Here is a 26,716-nt window from a genome sequence, read left to right as displayed (position 1 = left end):
TCCCTTGGGAAACAGAAGACGACCACGAAGTGCGATTGCTGGGAAAAATAAAGTGCTTTGCTAGCATAAGCGTTTTTTAAATTATTTAAATGTAGCTGTGGCACAAAGGTGACCGCAGGTACCCACCCCTTCTGCGCGCTAATTTAGCAGATTGCCTCGAACACCTACTGCACGCATTTGCTTACCATCGGTTGTGCGATGGCGACGTGCGCCTCGTTACCAACGGCAGGTTGAAAGCCGCCCGTGGCAAATAGCCGCAGTGCACACAACACTTGCCGCCGCACCGACAACGCGCCCGCACGCGCACCTCCCAGTTCATCGGCGACTTCGTCGCACAGCCTGCTTCTCCAGTCGAAAAAGGCGTCGAAACAGCTTGTCCGGCAAGTCAAACATCGCGTGTCTTCGTGTGCTCTCCTTCACCGTTGCTCGCGCCGGCGCAGCCGCCTCGTATCGTCGCGTACATCACCGCCATTTCCTCTCACAAACACAACGGTCAAATTGACCGCCTCGGGGCTGTCACAAAAAAACTCTATTTGCGCCTGCCTAATTAGGTGTGCAACGTCACCACTTCTGTCACAAGTGGTGACCTGCAACCACCCATGACGTAAATCTGCACTGTAATCTGCAACCACCCATGACGCAAAAAAGCAATATGGCCGCCGGTCGCGTGGCTAATTGACCCGTTTTTGACAACTTTGCTATTTTACAGTTCCGTAATACGGCCTCTGGCCACCAAACCAATTCCTTTGCTTTTGCTCTGCATCGAATGATACATTGGTGTTCTTGATGTATTTGTTCAATCATTTTTTTTTCCCACATACTTCACGGAACTACAATCTCCTCCCTTGGCAAGAGTTCGTTGCTAACTGAAATGTTACCACGGACAGGCCAGAGGACTGTTCCAGAACTGCTGGTAGCTTTTCTTTTCTTGGCCACCCTTGCTTGCAGGGTTTAAACAATGATGAGCACTTATGATCTTTTCGTTGCTCTGCTCATACGATGTCAAGCATGCCTTCTTTCTGTCGACAAAAGCTGATACGTTAACTTCAGTCAAGGCGCCAGTACATGATTAGCGCCGGTCTGTCGTACTCTTGATAAGGTGTCTGTATTTGCAGTGTTTTTGCCTAGAACGTGTGCTAGTGTGAAGCATTAATTCTCAACCTTTGGATCCGTGGCGGCGTCGTCCAGAGGATCACGGCCTAGCAACGGATGGAACTAGAGGCTTGTGATCTATTTTTAACCAATTTCATACCTTTCAAAAACTCGTAAAAACATTCAGCTGCCCTCATCAGTGTGCTGGCCGGGTGGTGAAATTTGAAACTATTTTTGTTCCGTTTTGTCAACGATCTCTGGGCATATGTCATCATTCCCCGGATAGCTGGAATACAGCACCAAGACCACCATATATGTGACGAAGCATCTGCTGAGATTATTGTGCCGTAACAGGGGTGGTACTTGGCGAGGCACCTGCCCAAACTGATTGCTGTCTCCCAGAATGCTTGTTCTTATTGTGGTCTTTGCATAGAGGTGCACTCATGGATGCTGCATCTGGAAGGAACCTAGCAAAATGGTTCATAATTCCCAGAAGAGAATGAACGTCTGCTGTGTTCTGTGATTGGGGAAATTCTGTGATGGCCCACACTTTTTCAGGATGTGGCTGCACACCCGCAGTGCCAAAAACCATGCCAAGGAAGAATACTTCTTGGACCGAAAAGCAGCACTTTGCCTTGTTTAGTGTCATCGCTTCACGCTGTAGCCTAGCACCTAGTGCAGGCGAGAGTCTTGTTCTGCCTTAAAAACACCATCTAACTCCTTCCAAGATCTGCGTGAACTTCCTGTGAAGAATTTCTGGTGTCGACGTTATACCACAGGGCAGTCTTTGGTAATGGTACCTGCTGTACGGTGTTTGAAAGTGGTGAGGCATGCGCAGGTTTTTCCTCACTTAAACTGTCTGCTCAATGCAATTGTTCTAGACGATTTCTGCTTGAAACTTCCAGAAGCTTGCATTACTTGGTCCTCTCAGGTCTTCTGCTTTATCAAGAGAATTCGAGATACCTGGAAAAGTTTCTCCAATGACCATCACTTTTGCCTCAGTATCAGCTTTCATTTGCACTTCATGGCCATTTATCTGCGCCATCACGAAATGTGCAAATGGCTTGTTTTGTCGTGGCATGACTGTGTTGAGGAATTGGCCATTGTTATCAGCTGGTGCGGTGGCAATAAAAGCATTTCTGTTGCTTCACTGGGCAAATAGTAGTTCGTGGATATAGCAAGCCTGTGCAGCAAGTACAACCTTTTCCAGAAGCGAGCTTTCTACGACGCACAAGTGTAGCCGTCCCTGCGCTCTTTTACTGCTGCAACATATGCTTTGGCACTCGTACCTTCGTGCCCTTTCAAATCTGCTTGCTGCTTCTTTACCGGTTCACTTGCTCAGGCTTTCACTAGAGCAGTGGCCAATGTTAACCTGGGATCCATCTGAAGCTCTTCAGGCAGCGCTTCGTCTAGAAGGCCAATTACAAAGCAGTCCTTAATTAAACGATCTTTGATGCCATTGAATTTGCACTGCTCTGCTAATTTGTGAAGCTCGGTTGCGTACTCACTTGTGGTCTTCCCTGGCTGCTGCCCCAGCTGAGTGAAGCAAGCGGCTCTCATTTACAGTATTTTTCGTGTGCGTGAAATAAGCTTCGAACTTTAATTTTATGACCTTGAAGCTCTTCAAGTGTTATCTTTTATTGCTACTAACCGAGGAATCTCAACTGACTTTGGATTTCTTCGGTTTTCTCAATGAGACTGGATGCGAAGCTGTAGTCCTCAAATTGCTTGATCCAAGTGGGCCAATCTGTAGTGTTTTGGAAGTCAAATGGCTGCAGTGGCTTAATTCCCACCACGGCAATGTGTCACTCTTTGCTGCTGTGATTTCTATGAAGACTTGCACCACTTACGCTGCTGCTTTGCTCTGTGGGTCTCTGTAAGCCCCTGGCAATCCTACTTATCGCACCATGTCGGACACAACACGCATCCGTCGGCAGTGAAAAAGGAGTCCCGTTTATTGCAACACTGTTCAATATATACAGAAGCGATCACATGACTTGTCATGTGGACTCTCTTTGTCAAGTATGTTAGAAAGGCATTCAACCTAGGTGGCTGCCAGTGAACCAGTCTTTAAATCTCCTCCTCCACAATTTCCTCTTATCCCCTATACACGGGAGAGCTGGGCCATTCAGCCTGCTGAATTCTCAGTGTTACGGCCACTTTTGGTAGCTCACATAACCCAGGTACTGCACACGTAAAACACTGCCCCGAGCTTCACTTCAGCTGCAGCTCACCTTCTTGTGTTCAAGTCTTGCATACGGGTTCTTTAGTAAAATTTTCTCTCTCCACTTTACTGCATACCCCTTAGCTAGAGCAAATAAGTGTCCTCTCTCTCCCTATCACCATTAGCAGGAGTCTATGTCTGCTGCAGGATAGAACACTCTCCCACTGATCTCTCATAACTCCTGGTTTGTACTGCCCCGGTCGCCCAATCCCATATTTGTTAATCTCATCTCATCACACCTGACTCCCTGCCACCCACAGCTACATTTCCTTTTTTTTTTGCAATCTGCGCTAATCCTGACAGACCACAACTTGTCTGCCCTCTGCATTCTATGTCTCGCCCGTGCACAGTTCTTCCTTTTGATTTCTGCTAAATATCATATCATTAACCCAAGTTTTACCTTTAATCCACGCTACCTTTTTCCCTTCTCTTAACATTACATCCATCATTTTATTTCTAATTGTCCTTTCCACTGTCCTCAATTTTAATTTCAGGCCTTTTCATTAGCCTTCAAGCTTCACCTCCATAGCTGAGTACTAGTAGGATACAACAGTTACATATGGGTATTTTTAGGGATATTAGTAACTCCGTGCTTGCAACTAGACACTGCCTGCCAAGTATGCTCCAATCCATTCTTATTCTACTGCAAATTTCTCTCATGATCTATATTTATGGTTATCACTCATCCTAGGTAGATGCACAGTTGTGCCTTGTCAACATGGACAGTTTGATCCCCAAGCAAAACAATCCATAAAGCTAGCCGTTCATGATAACAAATGGTGTAGAAGAAAAAAAAACGGACCTTGTGATTAGTCTGTTTTTATTCTTAGCAGTGTGCAGGAAATTAGACAAAAATTTTGAAGCTCCAAGTGCGCTATCCTAGTTGCCATTATCTTTAAAAAAAAAATGCAGTGCAGCGAGAAACACCTAATGGCCCAATAGATCTCATGGCATGCCGATGTGTCTGCTACTACAACTTGTTCACATCCCCCAAGCCGATAGTACATACCTGCACTCAGTCAGCTAACTGCAGCTGGACGCACCTTTCAACATCGCAGAAGTTGCTGAGAGAGCTCTCTTCACAGCAATTCATGCAATATGGCAAATGGCAACAGAAAGGTACAGCAGGCACCTTACCACTGTAATGCATGAAACCCAAAAACTAAGAAAGGGGGTCACTAAGGCATTTGCACTTCCGCACTGACGTTCGCTGGTGTTCTGCAATCAAAACAGAGAAAAGGAACCACCTGGTTGGCGTAGTCATGCTTTTTGTTCTGATCGCTGTCCATATTAAGGCAACAAGAATACATGCGTCCCAATGTGCTCTGTACATTTTCACACTGTCCATTGTATGAACTAGGCCGCCGTGGTGGCTCAGTGGTTATGATGCTCGGCTGCTGAACTGAAAGACACGGGTATGATTACAGTGTCCCTCACAGCCTCAGTCGCTTTGGGACTTTAAACCCCTTTAAAGAGGAAAAAATGCATTCCAGTGTAATATGGTTTGGTTTGGTTTATGGGGGTTTAATGTCCCAAAGCGACTCAGGCTATGAGGGACGCCGTAGTGAAGGTCTCCGGAAATTTCGACCACCTGGGGTTCTTTAACGTGCACTGACATCGCACAGTACACGAGCCTCTAGAATGTCGCCTCCATCGAAGTTCGACCGCCACGGCCGGGATCGAACCCGCGTATTTTGGGCCAGCAGCCGAGCGCCGTAACCACTCTGCCACCGCGGCGGCCATAGTATGAAAAGTTTGTTCTCCAGAAAAATTGTACAATTCGAGCCGTTCACACTATTGGAGCCCTGTTACCTTCTATACCTTGCTAACTTTTGTAAGTTGTCATTCTTTTTGCATACAGTTGAACATTACTTCAATTTTCTTTATAATTTTTAAGCCTACCATTATACTTTGCCTGTTTATGTCCTCATCCATTTGCTGCAATTCATCACTCATGTTACTTAAAATGGTGACGTCACTCACAAATCATAAGTTCACTTTTGGTACTTTGCTAGCAATGCAGTCAAGCCTGGATATTTTGAATTATTGGATATATCGAGCACACAAATTATCCCCTTGAAAATCCCATGTAAAAGTACAGGAAAGTTGCTGTGCAATGCTCCTGCAAGTAGTGCTTCTAACGGCACTCTTCGATCACTCTTCGAGCGCAGAGACTAATCAGCTGCGCTGCCTTGGGCACCTCTAGTAGCGCTAGCTAAAAACCACGTGGCAAGGTGAACGCAGTGTGCTTGAGGGTGGCCTTCACTCTCTTGTACTCAATTTCCACGCCACATCACTGTCACCTGCTAAAACCTAGCGGCGGCCCTTGCGTGGCGTGCTTCGCTTGCTCCTCTGCCGAAGGCTTTGCAGAAACCAGCTGTACCGTAATTTTAATTAGTGGTTATTCTTTTTATAGCATTTTATAATATGTTAGAAAAGGCAGGGACTAGTTCCAAGGCACCGTCTGCTGTGGCTCTGATATGAAGCGGTGCGCCGGCGACACACCGGCGCACAGCACGTCAAGAAGTGCATCACTAGCGCGAGTGCAATGTATTCTTGCTTTTAGGCTATAGATAAACATATCTTTTGCCATTTTTTATATATCAACTATTTTGCAATTTCCTTAGAGTTCAATTGTAGTTTTCTTCACTGAAGAAATTCTAATTACCATTTTTCCTTTAGTACACAATAATGACAAGTACCAACTTTGAATTGGCACTAATCATAGTTGGTACAGGATTATGTATGCATTAGTCCTTCTGGAAGAGTTTTCCTTCAAAGAGCACTAACTTTTGATACCTCTCCAAAGTGCCTTGCACACAAAACGTCATTTTGGTTTCAGACTAAACGCAAGATCTACATCTGTAATCTGTAGACAGAAATAAATACGTTAGCCCGATTTTCACCTTGCATCTTAGATATAACTTGGTTATTGACCTTTTAATGACATCTAACAACTTCCTTATTTGAAAAAAATCATTTTTGGCCAAACTGTTTCTTTGCTTATTTCTGCCAGTACTTGCACACATGCAGTAAAGCTTATCTAAACAGGAAATCGCCCGACGCAGCCAGACTACAAATATTTTCTGTGCAAAGCTCACCTATACATAGTTTACACCGACGTAATGCGGTTGCCACCTTTTCTGGACTAGAAAGCGCAGTGAAAACCTGGGAATTTTGCTAGTCCACTTACCGCCAACTGGTTCCCGCATACACTGTGGAAGTATCCACCAGTATCCAAAGATGACGCCTGTGACACCACGTGAAAACTATCTATTAAAACACCTAGCATTTTTGTACAACTCGGACCAGTATTTCTTCAATAAGTCCTTGATATCACACACACATAATAACATATACTATCGGTCACATGTCTCCAGGAAACATGACTGCCAACAATAGACTCATCAACTAGCACAAATTAGAAAACCGAAGTGCACCTCTTACCTTCACTAAAGTGGTCTAAAACCACCAGCCGATAACAAAGGTATGCGCTCTGGTAGCCGGTTGCTTGTCCTGGGCACTTGTCCCCGACAGTACAATCTCTTAAACGTAGCAAAACAAACATAAAAGCAAAGACAAGAAAATGTCAGAAGTGCTTGTGTTTGCTCTCATGTTCAAGCAATGTCAGCTTGAAATGTGCCTGTTAGACCAACGCACCCTGAAACCACCTGGCAAGACAATACTTTAGACAACGAAGAACAGACTTTGCAAGGTAAAATTCATGCTTTTGATAAGGTCTGATGCATTGAAAACAGTACTTTTATTCATGAAAACCCTTATGTTATTACTTATTTACAAAACATGTATCCCACACTCACAATGCAAATACAGTTTCATGTGCATTGTTTCTTTTGGTGGCAGTAAGAATTCAGCACAGAATGGCAGTCACAGGTTTCATAACTTAATAGGATAGTTTACAGTTAGACTGTAAAAGCCTGATAGTTCAGATTTAATCTACAACAAATGTCATTAGGCACTTGTGTGTCCTTATGTGTGACAAACAAATATATCTCTAGATATTGTTGTTTGAACAGTAAATGTGAACAGTTGCTTGTAACTCCACACTGCTACCTCATACAGCGTATTCAACCTAAATGTCAGCACTGGTAATAGCTATTTATGCTTTTCGCTCACAAAACTCATGCTCAAAAACATGACAAAATGCGGAAAAAAATTGGAAAGAAAAGGTGCTAACCAATTTACCGCAGAACGAAGCAGGTATACAATAAAGAACAAACAATAAGCACGGGAGCAGAATTCACAGCTCAACACCAAAATGAAAACAAGGGCGAGGTGTAGGAGGTGAGGATAGGCAGCGCCATGCTAAGAACAAAGGTTCACAAGCACTGAGGCTGCTGAGGGGTTGAAGTGCGGGCCAGTTGGTTCATGGTAACTTGAAAGAAAAAAACAGTCACAAAAGACAAGAGACACGCCAGTCGTTGTGGCGTGAACACTCCTTCTCTTGTGACTGGTTTTTCTCAAGTTACTGAGGCCGCTGAATGGTAACATCTCGAAAGTAGCGGTGGCTGAGCGCTGTTTTGGCTGGTATGCGGGCCTCGGGATCGGCAACGAGAAGCTTCATAATGAGGTCTTCACCGTCGCGGTCCAGGCCTGTGACGATGTTCACAAGCGACTGCGGCTCCCAGCGCGGGAAGGTGGGTTTGTAGTCAGGAAGATTGGTTACGCCTGGCCAAGAATCCTCGTCGGGAGTGCCGAGGGTACGAAAGATGCGGAAGAGCTGGTCGATCTCGGAGTCGCCTTGGAAGAGTGGTTTGAGCAGAAGCATTTCAGCAAAGATGCAACCGATGCTCCAGACATCGACTGGCGTCGCATAAAGACGTGTACCCAGCAGAATCTCCGGTGCTCGGTACCAGAGCGTAACGACTTCGTGCGTGTAGGCGCGTAAAGGCATTCCGAAAGCGCGTGCCAGGCCGAAGTCGGCCAACTTTATGTTCCCTTCGAGATCAATAAGCAGGTTCTGCGGTTTCAGGTCACGGTGCAAGATGCGGTGAGAATGGCAGTAGGCGATACCTTGCAAGAGTTGCCACAGGTAGCTCTTCACTAGCTGCGCGGTCAGCGGCGTCTTAGTCGACGCCGCTTTGTCCATGTGCTTCTTGAGGTCTTCTGACATGTACTCGAACACGAGGTACAGCTTCTTGTCATGCGGGACGACATCGAGAAGACGCACGATGTTCGGGTGGCGGAGTTCTTTCAAGAGGGCGATTTCTCGTATGGCAGTGCTCGGTACACCCTCGGCTTCATGTGCGAGCCGTATTTTTTTCAGGGCGATGTACTGTCCTGTAGCCTTGTCACGGGCCTTGTACACTACGCCATAGGTTCCCTCTCCAATTTTCCCGATTTTCTGAAACTTGTCATTGAAGCCGTTTTCCATTAAGGCTTGAACACAGGAATAAAACACTATAACCACAAGGCTTCAGTTGCTTCAGCGCGCACGTAGCGAATGCAGGCGAATGCACTTTCGCGCGCGCGAAAATGGTGATGATGATGCTGGCTATGATATTTCCAAATATTTTCCTTTACAACAGTTCGCCACCATGGCCACTGAGCGCTACAATCGCCAGAAATAACCAAGTATAAACAAAAATAACAAAAACGCTAAAGAAATAGAGCAAATTAATATTATTATTCAAATAACTTTAAACATCATGAATGCAGCTTTTTGGCCCATGATAAAACTTTGAATTCAAGCCAATCCAACGTAGTGGCCACAAAGCGGCTCTTGTTTGCGGGCAGAATGTTTGAATGGTTTCTGATTGCTCGTCTACTGCTCGTGCATTCTTAGAAGCTCCTGTGAAATCGTTGCGTTAAGGTGAAAGAGCTGCTGCCTACACGCGTACTGTTTTTGCAAGGTTTGGCTCAGCCCCTTTCGAATGCCGGCCTCATGATAGCGCTCTCCGGCAGTTCGGCCCAGCACACTCGCATGCCCTTCATCATAACATGCTCACCAATCCTTGCGTAGGCAGCCTTTGGTGACGAAATGTACCGCTCTGTGGCATTAGCGGTTGGCTTAGGCATTGCTGTGTGTGGTGTCTGCCTGTTTTGTTGCGGCTTCCTGCTACAAAGGCAAGCAGTTGAAGAACACAGTCAATGTTCCGACAAAGAAGTCTTCTACCGGTCCTCTGGCGAGTCCACGACCTTGTCTAGTGTGCACTGCTGGAATCCGGCAAAGTTCAAGAAAGCAGTCATTTTGCTCATCGATGCCCTGAAGCTAGAATTTACCCTATATGGGCCTCCATGGGATGAAAATGAATATTATCGGAACAAGATGCCTATTTTCTCCGAGTTGTCTGCTAATACCGGCCCTGAGCGCTCTGCGCTGTTCAAGTTTGTCGCTGACGCTCCTACCACAACTGTGCAAAGGCTGAAAGCATTGATGACTGGTGGGCTTCCTACATTTATTGACGCAGGAACTAATTTTTACCAGACTGAAGTGCGGGAAGATAATTTAGTCTACCAGTTGTTCAGCATCGGTAAGAAGATAATTTTCATGGGCGATGACGCTTGGGTGAATCTCTTCCCGGGTACATTTGCCCGTGCATACCCGTACCCTTCGTTTGTTGTCAAGGTAAGGCTATGTCTGTAACGTTGGCTGTCGCAGCTATAGCTGCGGACTTTGGTGCGTCAGTTGCCAAAAGCTTGAGTAACATAGTTGGAGTGCGTCAGTATAGTAAGCGTTTCTCATGTAGAGCTGCGTCATTGAACTGCTTGCAATTGGTTTTGTTTTGCTCCCACGTTTATTTTCACTAGGTGGGTTTTCCCTAGTCTTCATGCTGCCCACCTATGCATGAGAAAGGGTGTCAAAAGTAGCATAGGAACTGTAGCTGTATTGACTAAAACTCCCACAGAAGTTGACTCGCCTTGCAGTGCATAGGTTCCTTTGAACTTATGTCAACATTACATGCACAGTACCATACATATATAGTGAACTCGCAGCATTTTCTGTGCATAAGATATACCTACAGTGGACTTCTCATGTTTCAGCCAAATTCTTCTCTCGTTAGTTAATTTGGTGCCGGAATATGCAGTACGAAACTCTAAAACTAATTTTTTCACGAAAAAACTAGAGGCTATTAAAAATGGTTCTACATGTTTTGTTATGCAGTCTTGCAGTGTCAGCATCACGGACTGGAACCCTCCATTTCTTGGTACACTCTTGAACTTCAACACAGGTTCTTAGATATTCATTTGGTAATCAAGTAGTAAGCAGAAAGGCCGGGACTATTTTTAATGCAGATCTCAAACCGACAACTCGTATTACTTTAGGAAAAGATAACTGCAGAAGATTATTTGTGAATTCTTATGCCAAACAACTGTTTCAGTTTTCCTGCGAACTATCTCAGACTAGAGCACGTTTTTGTGCCTGTGCTGCGACAGTATTTATGTATACAACCGTTGACCTGTGTTTTCTAATTGTATCTCTATCATTGTATTCATGTATCTCTACTCTTCCATATCCAGTGAGTTTGCATTCCTCGTTTTCTTCCTAAATGTCCCTTACAATAACGCCTTCAGACAAAATGTACTATGGGGGAAAAAGTTCTCCAGGACGCGCGACAAGCGATTTTAGCTAATAGCTGCCATGATTGTTAGCGATCACCTGCTGTCACTATCACAGATCGTAGCTCACGAGTCCGACTTTCACCTCGACAAGTATGGTCTCCAGCCCATGGCTAATCGCAGAGCTATCAGCTTCCGTTCCCGGCGACGCGTCCTGGAGACTTTTTGTCCTTGACAGTACATATAGAAATAAGCACATGAACTCAGGCATTTTGTGTGTTGTGTAAAATATGGAGAGATACTTTTCAAGAACATTACCTTGGCACCACGTGCTTTGATGTGGACAGGTAGGCTAAATTTTTCACTTTGTTGGTGGCCTTCTATATTACCTGTAGCTTTGGAAAAAATAAATATCAAGTCAATGTGCATCCATTAGAATGCCTATTCAAGAAACCCCGATGGTTGAGATTTAGTAATATTTAGCAGTGTAATTTGTGCGTGTCCAAATTCATTCATAGCCAAACTTTTCTGCTAAGTGTTCCGAAAATAAATAGCCTACTTAGAAAGCGCAACTGGTACAGTGTGCGACCGCAGCAGCACGAACAAGATCATGCATAGCCACACATTTCAAGGTGGTCGCAGCGATGGATGTGTTTTAATATAGGGGATTAGTATCTGCTTGCGGTTGCTATGTGCACCGGTTTGACCGTCAGCGATTGTGGTCCTGGTTTAGTTTTTTTTTTTTTTTCAGGAATCACAGTTTTTATTTTTTATTTTGTTATGAAAACTACTCACCTTCACTCCACCCCACCAGAGTGTAATGAAATTCAAGGACGCAATGGAAAAGCGATCCATGTAAAAGCGAAATGTACAACGAGTACTGCTAATGCAAACTTGTTGCATCACATCATATAATCGCCTGCACATCTTTTTGCATTCGAGATTGTTGGTCATATTTTATTATAGTTTGCACTCTCCTCAATGCCTTTTTCAATGAAAAAAAATAAAAAGTATTGGTTTATAAGTGGCTGTCTCTTCTCCTTTTTGATGAAGGGCTTTGAGCTGTCACTTAAGTGCGATAAAGTATTGTATTTCTTGGTCGAAGTGGCAGATATAAGAGTCAACAAAAACTGTTGTTGACGAGGCATACTACATTAGTGTGTTGTAACGGCTTTGCATATGGAAATGTAAGTGGATGCTGCGCTATCCTAAAGCAGTGTGACTACTGTCTGGTGGCCGGGGCCATATTAGTGTTTGGTTTCTACTTTTGGTGACATACAATTGGTAGTGCATTCTCTGATATTGGTTTTCTGCATGGCAATACATAAAAATGAGTACATCCACTGATCAAAAGTTCGTGGTAAAAATATTCAGTGTTGTGTCTAACAAAAGAGTTGTGGAGTACATTCTATTACAGAAAAAAAAAGGTGAAAAAAATTGAATCCTTAAAATTCGGTTATTGGTTCCTTTTGGAGATTGGGATGGTCATTATAACTGTAAACTGCGCATTGAGTTCAGTTTCACTTCTGCGTATCTGTACTTTACCTCATCTTTCTTTCTCTCTCTCAAACACATATGTATGTACAAGGAACGAACACAGAGAGAAAGAAAAACCTTTTTATTTGTGTATAGTTACAAATAGTTTTAAATGGAACATGCTGTGTTGTCCTGATTGTATTTGTTCCTGCCTTAGCAGAGACTTAGAGCCTTGGTATATGGATGTGGTACTGCATTTGCAATACTGTTGTAGATGCACATGTTGTGCCTCTTTTAATTTATGCCAAGCAACATATACTTATATTCATTGAGGCTCATTTTACTGCCTCCATAATGCAGTTGCAAGGTCCTACAGGGGGAGGTCTTTATTTTATGCTTTTCATTGCCTTTTGATCCTGGACACACATAAAAAATTTTATTGTTACTTGTAAGGTTTGTGACAGCTGCATTCATATCTTTGTGTAGGCATGTTTGCCACCCTTTTGAACACAGTGATTTTCATCCCTTCATGATGTCATACCAACTGGCCTACACCAAAGTCCTTCTAAACTTCTAGGTGGATGGCATTTCACTCTCGTGTGATCAAACTGGTAAAAACAAGCCCTGTGCAGAAATTCACAGCAAAATTAGTGCAAGCCTGTAAGCAAGTTGCACAAGTATGACTGACTGGTTTGCTGCTTTGCAGGATCTACACACTGTTGACAACGGTGTTTTGGAGCACCTTTATCCAGAGCTGGAGAATCCAGACAAGTGGGATGTTCTAGTGGCCCATTTTCTTGGTGTGGACCATTGTGGTCATTGGCTGGGGCGAAATCATCCTGCCATGGCTGCTAAGCTCACACAACTTGACGAGGTGATAAGGTGGGCAAGCAGAAACTAAGCTTAGATTAACAGAATGGTTGTCGCCTCCTCCTTCTGTGGCCATCTTTATGCTGCTTACTGCAAGCCAATCCAAGAACAACTTTGCTGGGCAGTCTGATTGCCTGGTAATATTATGAAAGTAATTTTAAATGTCTTGCTAAGGTTGGAAGTTGATTGTGTGTGTTCAGAGATTACGAAATTTGTTGAAACATTCTGTGAGCACATTAACCTTTATAATTTTAGACCTTGCAAAAGCAAACACTTCATTTTTCTTTATCATTCTTTTCTGAAACAAAAATCCAATGAACATGAAACAAGAAGCCAACAGTCTTTAACCATGAAAAAAGAGTGATCAGATTTTTTTTTCTAGTCACTGTATAAGACTGACCATGCACAGGAAATTAATGTGCACTATGTCCAGTCCCAAGTGCACCTCTTCATGGTGTGATCATATCCCAAACTTCCTTTGCATAAACATATGCTGTTTGAATTAATAGCAGAAGGCCTTACATTTTTCAAATGTAAACCGGTCAAATTTTTCTGTTCAGTGCAGTTTAGTCCTTGGTGATGGTTGATACCTCTTGGCTTTAATATTTTATTTCATTCTGTTACTTTTATTCGTAGCATAGAAATTTTGCATATAAGTTTTCGATGGTAGTCATGGTGCAAAAGACCATCCGCCAGGAGATGATTTTGCTTGTGCTAGCTGTATAAACATCCATGGATATACTTTTTACGTCTAAGATCAGTACCAGTATTTTCTTTGAAGCCTTGGCTGACATTGTGCTGGGAACCCTGTGCAGTTAACATGCAAATGTACTGCTGAAGTGGCATACATATTAACTCCAACATAATCACAAGCACTTTTTGTGTAATCCTTTGTGCTGATAGGTTTTTGTGTGTTGTCACCTTATCGCCACACTTTTCTCCTCTTCCTTGGTGTTTGCTAGATCAGTGGCTTCAAAACTCACTGAGGACACTCTGCTAGTGGTGATGAGTGACCATGGCATGACCATTGATGGTGACCATGGTGGAGAAACAGAAGATGAAGTGGAAGCAGTTCTTTTCCTGCATGCCAAGAAACCCTTTCTGACCCTTGACAGCAAGGTGAGCTTTTTGATGAGGCCAGTTAATAGCCTGATTGGATGCTTGATGGCCGAGTGACATTCTTAGTGCTTCTGTGCATTAGCTGCATTGCATTCGTTTAGATTGTTATTTATTACAGGTATGTGCTGATATTTTAGCATCTGTTGCAGTAGTTATATACAGTAGCAGAACATAATTTGCAGCAATTCTGTGCCTGCCTCATTCAAGTACATTGAGTCCACATTACTGCACTGTGCCTGCACAAGTTGGAGGCAAGTGTTACATGTTGAATAAATTTTAGAAACAGCGAGGACAGTGCTGTAAGAACTAGTTCATCTGCTGGTGGTTAATCAATTGAGCTTGTGATGCCTTGGTAGGACAGGGTGGCTTAGAGACATCAACAGTTCAGAACAGAACAAGGCTATCACAGTTTTATTGCATCATGGTTGTAGGTGTTGTTTGTCTTTTGGTGTTGCTGTAATTACACAGAGTAATTTTCATTTGATGATTGCAGCCTGACGTGACCAACGTGCCATCTGTAGCACAGGTGGACCTGGTGCCCACTTTAGCAATGCTCCTAGATGTCCCAATTCCTTACTCAAACCTTGGCTCTCTGCTGCTGCAAGCTTTCCCAGATGTCAGTGCAAAGCATGCTGGTCCAGTACAACTGCTCCCACTTTGGCTGAACGTGCAACAGGTATATGTCAGCCAATTCTTTCTGGACATCAGGCATATGGCCTGGACCATGGTCATCACTGATATGCCTAGTTGTATCTGTGGTGAGGTCATAGTAGACATGCTTGAGCAGCACCTGTGTGTGGGTATTTGACATGCTCTAGCTGGTTTTACTTAATTGAAAAACCCACACTGCACTGCCATATGACTGTAGATAAACAAAAAAGTGTTCCATTGCATGCAGCTGCTGCCGGATGTAAAATCTACCGTTTTAGATATTTTACCATTACATCTTTGGCAGCGTGGCTGCCACGATTATGGATTGGCATTAGATAATGTGTCCAAGGTCAAGCCTTGATTGCTGAATTAAACCAGGAAAAAAAATGCAAAAACTTCTGATATTCTGCAGTTTTTATGCATGCTAAACAAGCTGATGCAGTTGAACATAATCTGGAGCTTTTCTGTGTCCAGGCATTGCTTTGGTATTCAAAGGCTGTATTAGACTGAAAACTTAACATTGTGACAGATTTGCCTATTTGGTTGGGTTTGAAGACTTATAAACTCTACAAACCTCAAACCAAAACCGTTAATTTGAAACCCAACGTTTCGGAGCCGAGCCGGCTCCAGAACGTTGGATTTCAAGTTAAAGGTTTTGGTTGGAAATGTGTTAGAGTTTATTATAAGGCTGTATTAATACAACATGGCAGCTAATAAACAACAATAGGAGAGAATGCAGTATATGAGTTGTCTCAGTGCTACTGGTATTTAATGTGATCATGATGACATTGAGGCAGAAAGTACTGAATTATCCAGGTGGCACGCTACTTAGGCAAAGTTCCCAACACTCCCCTGCGACCAGAGCTGAGGCTTCAAGAGCTGCAACAGCTGTGGGACCGATGTGTGGGTGGGAAGCACAGCCCTGAAGCAGCCAGGATATTTGTTAATGCCTCTCTGGTGTTCCTGCAGGATGCTCGACATGCAGCCCAGGAGGTAAAAGCTCTTGTCTTACATGTAAACCTGTTTTCCTTCTCTTCTTGCATTACTGCTTTTTTTTTTTTAAATGCGATTCATTGCTGCAGAGCATCAATGGGCGAAGTTGTGCTGAAGGATGCAGTAAGGATTAAAGTAATGGAAAAAGGTTAGCTGATTTGTTAGCTGCCACTTCCTGTCTACTTTTGTGTCCTTGTTAACATTGCTGCAAGATAAAGTTCTTGATATGTGTGTGTTATTTTTCTAACTGCAAGGATCTAGATTCTCTATTAAATTTTGGCTTTTGTTGAGGACACTATTTAGTTCCACATATAATGAGGCAGCTTAAAATCATAGGCACACAGAGGTCAACTACAGTAGACTCGCATTAAGATGAACTTGGTTAAAGGAGCTCTGAAAAAGGCTGTCATTAAAGGTGCAGTATGCCTGGCATGTTAAAGGACGCCGCTTCACAAATTTCTCCAGCAAGAATTTTTTTAATGTGTTTGTTAGAAGCTGAGTTATCCGTAGCCAAATTTGAATTTCAATGCCTACATGCCTTTCCCCCTCCTCTTGTCACATTTGTCAACTGGTTGCCAATGCATGCGGGAATTCCCCGAGGGGTTGGAGCTCTTTGACCAGCCAAGGCAAATGCGGCTGACTGGATGCGGTCATGGTAGCTGCGTGACGTCCGAAAAAAATCTAACAAACAGTCATCTCTTAACCGACATACGCAGACGCGTGAGACGGAGGAGGGCACGAGTATGAAAAAGTATCCAGAAAGGGCTTGCCAACTTTTGCTTGCAATTGTGGGTTCTTTGCTGCGTGTGGAAGTGTATTGTTTGGCGCAGATCTTCAGGACAACACAATGTAGGGTTTGAGCTAGTTTGAGGAGAGTTGTATACCGTCGTCAGAAGGTTTTTTAGAGCCCCTTTACAATGAACTCTCGGATAAGATGAAGAATGTGAGACCATTTGGTTGGTTTCTCATAGACTTGAAAAAAAAAATCCGCTTTGGATTACTTTTTCGCATGTCCTTAGGTTTAAGATGAACTTTCACAGCGGCTGCAAACCATGGTGACCCCATTCAGCAACACTCACAGGGCATCTGCGCGGCACTGTCAAGGAAATAAAAAAATATTTAAAATACTTCTACACAAGACAGTGTACGCCAACAAGATGGGGCACACTTTCTTGTTGCCCCATCGCACCTGCCCTGGTACAGAGACCCGACGTGGCCAGATCTTGGCATTGCGTGTGCATCACGTGCCGTGCATTGCCTCCCGTAGACTAAAAGGCTTTTCTCCCATAGACTAAAAGGCTTTTATTGCCAAAGTGCACCCGCTCATTCACTGGGGCTTAAAACTGCGAGGTCGCATTTTCAAGTGACATGGCATCGCAATTCACATTATCACGGTGCTGAGATGGATAGATATTGACACGACCCACATCATCTATGGCATACAGAAAGGCGCATGGTGTGCCTTCTCGTGGTGCTGGTAACAGTTATGCTGCAGAAGGATCGAGATAAGAGAGAGGTGCACGGCTACACTGCTGGGCACCTCTGAAGTGCTCGGAGCAGAATGGAAAACAAAAATAAGAAAAAAAACACACAAATAGCAGCCACTGTGTTATACAGTGGGAAAAGGAGACAGTGAAGTTGCTGTGTCCTCAGCTCACTTCAGCACAGTGCAATAAATGCTCTATTTGCAATTATCCTCACTCCGAAGGGATATTTTATTGATTGCTTCCAGGTAAAATATACATGGACACACCTAGCATGCTTACGTATCTTTTTTAGGGGCCTTTCTGTTAAGACGAACAAATTCTCTGACATCTTCAAGTTCGTCTTTAAGGGAGTGTACTGTATTTCTTAGTAATGTGCTTTTAAAGGAACCCTGAAATGTTTTCGACGGGCATATTCTAGTGGAACAGATCTTTAGAGGTGGTCTTTGTGGGTATTCGAGTCAAATTTGAAAACTCTGTGTGGACCCAAAATTTAGAAATAATTTTTAAAAATCTTTGTTCGCAGTAGCTCACAACCGATTAGGGTGACATACCTCACCGCACGTCCCCTACCCCGGTGACGTCAGTGGGCACACAAGGTGAGCTTGAAGGCTGGCTTTCCTGATGTCATTGTGGTAGGGGACGCGCGGTGAGATGTCACCCTAATTGGTTGCGAGCTACTGCGAGCAGCGATTTTTAAAAATTATTTTTAAATTACAGGGTCCACGCAGAGCTTTCAAATTTGACTCGAATATCCAAAAAGACCACCTCTACAGATCTGTTGCTCTAGAATATGCCCATCAAAATCATTTCAGGGTCCATTTAAATGAGCTTGATGTTCTCATGTCACTGTCATGAGTTCAGCTTATCTTGCCAGGAATTCTCAAAATGTGCGGGAAGTGCACCATCACACAGAAAGCACGCTTGTCATTTTTTGTTGGAAGAGAAACACCTCCAGTGGCAATAAAGCAGGCTCGCTGTGGCATCTTTTCTCTGTTTTAGGTCTGGGCCACATTTGACATCCCCCGTATGTACGCCGGCCTAGCAATAACTGTGCTTGGATCATTGCTGCTGCTGTGCTTCTGCTATGGTCAAACTGGAGGAAAATCCATCTATGACTTACTGAGGAGTCCTGCATATGTTTGTGCTGTTTGTTGGCTGCTGATGCCCTTCTCCAACAGCTTTTCTGTTGCTGAGCACAAGGTTAGTGATTTCATCAACTGATTGGGCCATTTAAAAGATGCCATTCTGCAGTGTATGTGACAGAGTTATTAGCTGATACATATGTTGGGTGATCAAAATTAAGCTTTACAGATTTCTTAAAATTAGGTGGTGAGAGGTATGTGAGATCCACCTCTGCACTACGTCGTGTGGCTAGGAGGACACAAAGTGAGATAATTGTCACCTTCAGGCACCTAATTAACTAAAATTGATTCCTAAACTTTTTTTAATGCAATAAGCGGGTATGTTTAATTTGGAAACTATGAGGCAGTCGTATTCCTACACAATTCCATTTGGTAGAATTCTCCTAGCACTCGTATGTTCTGAGATATGCATCCAGATTTTCAGCTCGATCCGTGTAATTGCGCATGCAAGGTGGTGATGATCAGTGCGAAACTCCTACCGTCGTGACGGCATGCTTCATTTGCCAGTGGTGAAGAGCAGCTGGTGAAGCTGATACCTGTTTCCCTTTCGCATTTGGCTATCGAAATGGAAAAATGCGCAACGCAACAGCTGTGTCACACTAGGAAGGAGTTTCGGGTCCACTGCCACTGCCTTGCATGCATAATTATGTGAAATCAGTGGAAACATTGGGTGGTGAATATCTCTGAACACGCATGCTCTAGAACAGGGGTTCTCAAACATTTTGGCCTCAAGGAACCCCAACAGCCCTCAACATGTGCCAAGGAATTCCCCCCACAATTGAGCATCACAAGCATCAGTGTCAGTCGGTGTTGCTTGTGATTGGACCCTTGTGCTTTCTTCAGCTCTTTTTCACTTTTGTAAGTATTTGTTTTTCTTGCTTTCAGCAATAAGTTTTTTATTCATTGCCCATATTTCACTAATCCCAAGACAAGAGCGCAGAAAACTGTAGTCATAAAACAAACTTCCCTCACACTTGTGCACTTGACTGGGCTGCGTGTATGCGAAAGCCTCGTCTGGCTTTCATCAGCACGGAATCTGTGTGTGTGTGTGTTTTTTTCTAATTTTGACAGATACTGGCTTTGCAGCGCAGATGGACTTGCTGGCTGCAAAACTTCATCCTGGCGCCGCCAATGCCATCAAATCGTCTGGAAAAACGCCCGACGAGACACACGTGTTTTTTTTTTCTTGGTTGGGTGCGGCCCTCACTGCAATAGCCACGAACACGATTGCACGTAACACACGTTGCCTTGTGCGCCATGTCCCTTCCACACCATCGAGTCGGCATTTAACATATGTGCACTAGCACAGCTGGGTGCAGCAATGTCTTGGCACGCTGCCAAGTTCACCGGGTGAGCCACTGTCATCGGCGCTCCCCTCATAACATAAACGCGTGATGCCATTACTGGCGTGCAGGATTTTTGTGTGCTGCTAAGGTCTGTGCTGCGGACGGCACGAAACTGAAGAATGAGTTAATAAGAGCGAACGTTCTGACATGAGTTCCAACAAACCAGGTACTGTGTCTGCTTCGCACACGCCTGCCATAAGTGTCCCGGAAAAGGGAGACGGGCCAGTGTGGGTGCTTGCGGAACCCACAAAAGCAGCCCGCGGAACCCAGATTGAGAACCCCTGCTTTAGAATTTTACCAAATGGAGCAGCGTAGAAATGCGACTGCCTCCATGTTTCCAATACAAACATTCATGCTAGCCAGAGTGGCTAAAAAGTTCGTTAATATATTTTACTTAGGTGCCTAACATTGACAATTATCACCGTATTTTGTGTCCCCCTGGTTGTTTAACTTATATGCACAAGTGGATTTCACGTACCTCTCAGTGCCTAATTTTAAGAAATCAGTAAAGCTTAATTTCGATCAGGACTGATGCTTTTCGGCATTCATTTTTTAAAAGCGTGAACAATTCGCTAGTGCAATGAGCTATCACATGAAATCGTTTCGCTCTCATCAAGCGAAGTATTTTACCATGCCCTGAGGGCTTGATTTCGATGTGGCTGTATGTATGTTTTTTGGTGTATCATGTTCATTGTACCTACAAGCGTTTGTGTTTGCCCCCCCCCTGCTGTAATGCCAGGAAGGCAATGCAGGTATTCGATAAATAAAATAAATAAACCCTGTATGAAGAAAGACTCGTGCAGCTTGAATCAGCATTTTTAGAAAACTGGTGAACTCTGAGACTAAAACTTGTGCAGCATTGTTGCTATTTAAGTAATCTCATGCAGATATTTTTTGTTATTTCTTGATTAAATAAATTATTTGTAGATAAAAGTTACTTAATGCTAGCTGAAAATGTGTGAAGGGTTTCCATTAAAAAGTTGTACAGTGTGAAAAGGAACAGTTAAATTAAAAATTTAGGGAAGTACATACTGCTAAGTAAACTAAGCAGCCATCTACAATACTGCCCAAGTAGTATTCTTGCAAAAGGCACCACATTTGAAGAACTTTGCTTCAATTTATGCATAGCAGTCTATATATGGTGACAGGGACACTGCATAAATATGGAGCTGCAGTAATGTATCTTATTCTGCGTAGAGTAAAAGTGATGTAGAGGCAGTGCATCTTTTTCTTTAAAATGAAAGCTGGGGGAATTGTTCACCTGTGTAGTGTTTGTGTGGGGTTTCTATTCATTGTTAATATTTCTGTGCTGTTTTTACACCTTACACCTCAAGCATTCATGCTTGCTTCTATAAAGCTATATACTGGAGTACTGTGAAGAAACTCTGTTGTTGAAGGCATAGCATTCGCTCACCTAACTTAACTAGCGCTCCTGCTGTTGAATTTATGTTGCAGTGTTTTTCGTGTGAAAATTTAAAATTTGAGGCTTACTTCTTGTCATGTGTGCAGTTTTTTTTGTCCATGGAGAGTTTGTAATCAAAGATTATTTGAATGTATGATTCCTAACAGGATATTGTGCATACTTGTTGCAGGTGGTTTTGTTCCTGTTCCAAACATTGTTAGTGGCATCAGTCCTCAGTAAGGGCTCTGTCACTTTGAACACAAGTCGAAACCGTGTCTTGGCTTTTTGCCTGGTGGGAACACTTGCAGCTACAAGGTATGCATAGGTACATTCAATCGTTTGGAATGGTTTATAAATTGACGTTTATTAAGTGATAAGGAAGTGACCTTTTCTTAAAGGGCCCCCGGACATGCTTGGAGATTTTGAAGAATGATGTGCAGCGTGTAGAGTATATATGTTGGTGGTTAGATTGACAAAACAATAAAAATTCAGGAGGGCGCTTTGTTGACCTAAAGTGCGGTGACGCGAAAGCCTTTAGCGCGGTGTTGCTGCTTGTGTCACTGATGTGTGGTGAAGATGTTGATTAAAGACTACAAAGAGCGTTTAGGCGGCATCCTTCCAGATCGGCATTCAGGAGGCGTCTGGCAAGATTGCCTGGGGAGCGCTCCTCACGAACGATGGTGGCGCCACTCAGTGACGTCACACGCTCATAAGCCACAAGGCTTTATCTTTTTCTTTGCGATGCCACCAGACTTATCTCGATTGATCGCTGCTGCGTGCAACTGCTTCCACATTGTTTGAGACTGTTGTAGTTGCTTTGGTGCCTTATCTCAATGATGTCATCAGTTTGATTGATAGCTACACTGTGACACTTTTCTGCGGTCATCCCCACTGGCAAGGCATGAGCCTATAAAGGCTTTTGCCTTAGTAGTATTGCCATAAGTTTCATGGGGCGAAGGATAGTGCATGCTGTTCAGTGGCATTTTAGAGTCCCTCGCATGCAAATGTGTATTGAGAGAGAGCCAGCGTGAGCCCCCAGTGTGCTACCATTAGTCACAAGCAACTTGTGTGGAAGCTGGTAGCACTGACACAAACACACCATGGGAAGCCATCGCTGTTGGGGGCAAAGAGTCACTGCCCAGGAAAACCCTTACGGAAAGAAAGGCACACTACCACGATGTAGATCGTGGGCTCACAACCGCCTAGGCCTGCACAAACTGCACAAGTGGAGGGTAAGGGTAAGCACTTGGGTGAGGGTGGGGCAGTTCTTTTGGTGCAAAACTTATTCGTCAGGTAGTGGTATTGATACTACTACCTGACGAATGAATTAGAGCAGTACAAACGCAGACCGAACATGGAAGTGCATGGAATCGTTCAGGAACAGCATGAAAACCTTTCGAGGTAATGAATAGCCTAGCGGCGTCGCTACAACTCCCAACCCTAGAGGACTCGGATCTTGAAGCCCTGAATCGCTTGCCAGCAAAAGCTGGAAAGGAATCAGTGATTATTGCTAGATGGCATCTCTAACACAGAAATGGATGAAATGTCGTACTGCTTTCATGACAAAGGACTTGGATGTGAAGCTTCTGGACAACTTGACCTCGGAAAACAAACAGTTACTCTGGCTAGCCCGCTCAAAAGGAACCGAACATAACTATGCCTTCGTGTGGCAGAAAGACTGGCGCATTTTCGCTCGTAGGGCAGAAGGTGATACGGTTCTTCGGATCTACGAAGAACACGATCTGGAAAAAATGTAATGATAAGCGGTGAGCGTTTACTGCTGTGGCCGGTTTTTCAGCAGAATGGCAGGTCCTGACGCTGGTCTTCTCTATCATGACATAGAAACCTTTCGCAGCATTTCTTTATCATTGAAAAAGCAGTCCAAGTGTTTTTCCTTTTACCACCTAAATGCGCAAAGTTTGCGTAACAAGTATGAAGAGGTTTGCAGTTTTTTATCTTCGTTAAAGCATGAGTTTGATGTTTTGGGTTTTTCAGAAACCTGGTTCAGGGATTCTGATGATATAGTGCATTTTGAAGGTTATAGATGTGAAGCTTTATGCAGAAAAGCTAAAATAGGCGGTGGTGTTGCAATTTATATTACGCAAGGCCTTTGTTATGAAGTTGCATCTGACTACACACTTTTGAACCAGAACATTGAATCGCTTTTTGTCAAATCCAGGGCATTCATGTATGGCGTTGTTTACAGACCGCCGTCAGGTTCTTATGAAGAATTCTTCAGGATTCTTGAATTAATGCTAGAAAACTTTTCTGTGCTAGGACTTCCTGTTATAATTATGGGTGATTTTAACATTAACTTGGTTCGCCCCTCACATGCATCTGGCACTTTCGTTGATATTCTGTCTTGTTATGGCTTCTCCAATGTTATCAATGCCCCAACCCATGTCACTGTCATTACTGAGTCATTAATAGACCTCTGTCTGTTAAGTTGCGATCACGAAAAAACAATGGCTGGTTTTCTTGCCAGTGGCATCAGCGATCATTTATCTATTTTCTGCTTTGTACCAAGAGGGCGGTGTACAGATTGTCGATGCAAAAATACTGCACGCACTACTCGAATGATAACAAAGAGAAGTATTGAACAGTTCCGATCTCTTGTAGCCGCTGTAGACTGGCACAAACTTTTAGCACTCCAAAACCCCAATGACTTGTACGAACGATCCCTAGAAAAAATAATAGAATTATATGATATCGCATTCCCCCTTGTAAGAGTAAAGAAAAGCAAAAGAGCCAGGAAACCTTGGATTACTTGCGAGCTACTGCTAAGAATGAAAGCTCGAAATGCTCTTTTTCACAAATTTTTGTCATGCAGAGATAAAGGGTTGTTCGCGGAATACAAAAAAAAACCGCAACAAGTTGGGTACCGATATAAAGAAAGCACGCATTCGCTATTATGCTAACAAATTTGCTGATACTTACTATGATCCTCAAAACTCTTGGCGCGTTGTAAAAAGTTTACTTAATAAACGTCATACCTTTATACCCGCTGAATTAAATATAAATAACCAAATGTTTGGCGGTGCTGCTCTGAGCAATGAGTTCAATAGACATTTTTTAACTTTTGGATCTTTTACTGCTCGTGGTTCTTATGAGTTGAAAGTATATTTAATATAACCCATCCAACTCCATGTCTCTTTACCCGACTACACAAACTGAAATTGTTTGCCTAATCAGCAGGCTTAAAAATAGCAGTTCTTCTGGTTTTGATGGCATTTCTGCAGTGCCAATCAAAGCTGTTTCTGATATTCTCTCTGAAGTCCTATGCCACTTAACAAATCAGGTATTATCTACTGGAATATTTCCAGATAAAATGAAAATTGCTAAAGTCATAGTTCTTCACAAAGGCGGTGCTGCCGACTGTATCAATAACTACCGTCCAATATCGGTGCTCCCGCTGTTTTCCAGAACAGTAGAAAAAGTAATTAATACAACGTTAACTAAGCACTTAACTGAAAATGCACTGCTCTCTGCAGCCCAGTATGGTTTCCAGAAGGGGAAATCAACTGAATCTGCACTAGTATTCATTAAAGATAAGTTAGCATATAACATAGAAATGCAGTTGTTTACCATAGGAATTTTTCTGGATTTTAACAAAGCTTTTGACTCAATTAAACATCAAATACTTTTACAAAAATTACCACACTACGGAATAAGAGGTATCGCACTCCAGCTATTTCGCAGCTATTTGTCCAACCGTTCTCAATTTGTCATTTTGAATGATATTGCCTCGGATTCGGAGTTCATAAAATATGGGGTACCTCAGTGTTCCATCTTAGGCCCTTTATTATTTCTTATATATATATTAATGACATCATCACTATCCCTGGAACTTCTAATTTATTGCTCTATGCTGATGACACTAGTGCATTTTTTGCCTCACAAAACTTACCCGCTCTAATGTCTGTGGCAAACAAATGTCTTGAAGATTTGTCGGAATGGCTTTGTGCCAACCAGCTGATGTTAAATGTTAATAGAACGAAATATGTAATTTTTTCAGCTGTCAATAAACTAATAATTAATGCTATACCACTTTCCTTCCAGTCTAGCCCCCTAGAACGTGTTTCAGTGCATAAATATTTAGGCGTGCTGTTTCATGAAAACCTCCGTTGGTGTTACCATGTAGACCTTGTAGCCAGCAAAATTGCCCGATACATTGGCATACTAAATAAATTTCGCCTCCTTCTCCCAGTACATTTGAGGAAGCAACTATATTTTTCCACGGTCCAGTCTCGCGTGCAGTACTGTTTGTTAGTATGGGGAGTAGGCACGAAAACAAGCATGGAAAAGATTTATATTCTTCAAAAAAAAGGCTTGCGTTTCATTTATAATCTATCAAGATATGACTCTGCTTCAGCGTACTTTAAAAGAAGTCAGATATTAAGTATAACAGCACTCTGTAATCAACGACTGTCCGAATTTATATACATGCAATACAAAACTGATTGTAGTGCGCTTTTAAATATGTTTACCAATACAGATCCACACTATGGTTTAAGAAAAGTCAACTTTCTAAAACCTCGTATAAGAACCGGGTATGGTGAGCAGTTAATTCACTGGCAAATCCCGAACCTTCTGAGCAGTTACCCTTGCATATTTGATCTTCTTGAACAATCATCATCCTTGTCATCTTTCAGGAAAAAAACTAAACTATACTTTGTGGAACATATGTGATTATTTGTGCCCTATTCCTGCTGTGTCCTCGCATTTCTTATTTTGTATCTGTTCATTTTATGTACGTAAAGCGTTGTATTTTTTTTTAATGAGTTTGTATGTGCAATGTATCCACGACAAATGACTGACAGTTTTGTTTTGCTCCATGCCCGCCATCTTGTGTTGCATATGTAATCTGTGGTGCCGAAGGCCCTGTCAGGTGACTTTTACGTCACCTTTAGCCTCGGTCCCATGGCAAACTTGTATTTGCTAAAAAATTTCAATAAACAATACCTGCATGTCACCTTTTCTGAATTGTGCAGGAGATGTCTTGGATAGAGCCTTCGAATTGCCAGTTAATAAAATTCTTGAAGAAATGCAGTGTAAGGTTGTGTAAGGGTACTGAAGCGTGTTGCCACACAGGAAATCCTGGAGACTATGTCTTGGGCTTTCTGTTTGACATAGGAGGTTCAAGGAGTTGCATTTTAGCATTCTAATTCAGCTGCAAAACTGAACTTGATAAGTCTGTATCGTTTTGTTGCCACTTTGTTGGTCTGTGCTCGTAGTGATGTTCTCCTTTTTGCTGTGATGGTCAGGGGTTCATATTTTTCCCTATGATCTGATGCCATTAGCCCCCTCATTATTCACTTCCAGGGCAATGGCCTAGTTGCTTCAAATAATTGTTTAACATTCACTTTGGAAGTGTTATGCTCATGCGGTGAAGT

At 43.1% G+C, this 26,716-nt stretch overlaps 2 protein-coding genes across 2 annotated transcripts in view; one reads left to right on the top strand and one right to left on the bottom strand.

Moving 5' to 3' along the window:
* Positions 1–7,057: 7,057 nt before the first annotated feature.
* Positions 7,058–8,807, bottom strand: LOC144114223 (cyclin-dependent kinase 2-like). The gene has a single exon (XM_077647821.1). The coding sequence runs from the start codon at positions 8,709–8,711 to the stop codon at positions 7,803–7,805; it is 909 nt and encodes a 302-aa protein (XP_077503947.1). The 5' UTR covers positions 8,712–8,807; the 3' UTR covers positions 7,058–7,802.
* Positions 8,808–9,035: 228 nt separating this feature from the next.
* PIG-O (phosphatidylinositol glycan anchor biosynthesis class O) overlaps positions 9,036–26,716 on the top strand; it is a 38,226-nt gene continuing 20,545 nt past the window's right edge. Inside the window, exons 1-7 of the mRNA XM_077647820.1 lie at positions 9,036–9,905; positions 13,020–13,195; positions 14,146–14,302; positions 14,796–14,978; positions 15,770–15,946; positions 18,433–18,633; positions 21,514–21,638. Of these exons, the coding sequence (XP_077503946.1) occupies positions 9,318–9,905; positions 13,020–13,195; positions 14,146–14,302; positions 14,796–14,978; positions 15,770–15,946; positions 18,433–18,633; positions 21,514–21,638 (1,607 nt within the window). The 5' untranslated portion in view covers positions 9,036–9,317. The remainder of the gene's footprint in view (positions 9,906–13,019; positions 13,196–14,145; positions 14,303–14,795; positions 14,979–15,769; positions 15,947–18,432; positions 18,634–21,513; positions 21,639–26,716) is intronic.

The sequence above is a fragment of the Amblyomma americanum genome, chromosome 1, assembly GCF_052857255.1.
Source record: "Amblyomma americanum isolate KBUSLIRL-KWMA chromosome 1, ASM5285725v1, whole genome shotgun sequence".
In the NCBI taxonomy this organism is placed as follows: Eukaryota; Metazoa; Arthropoda; class Arachnida; order Ixodida; family Ixodidae; genus Amblyomma; species Amblyomma americanum.
This window is presented reverse-complemented; position numbering and strand designations above follow the sequence as displayed.

Bases quoted from the DNA above. Each gene is read 5' to 3' on its own strand.
- LOC144114223 (XM_077647821.1), bottom strand. From the start codon at position 8,711: ATGGAAAACGGCTTCAATGACAAGTTTCAGAAAATCGGGAAAATTGGA.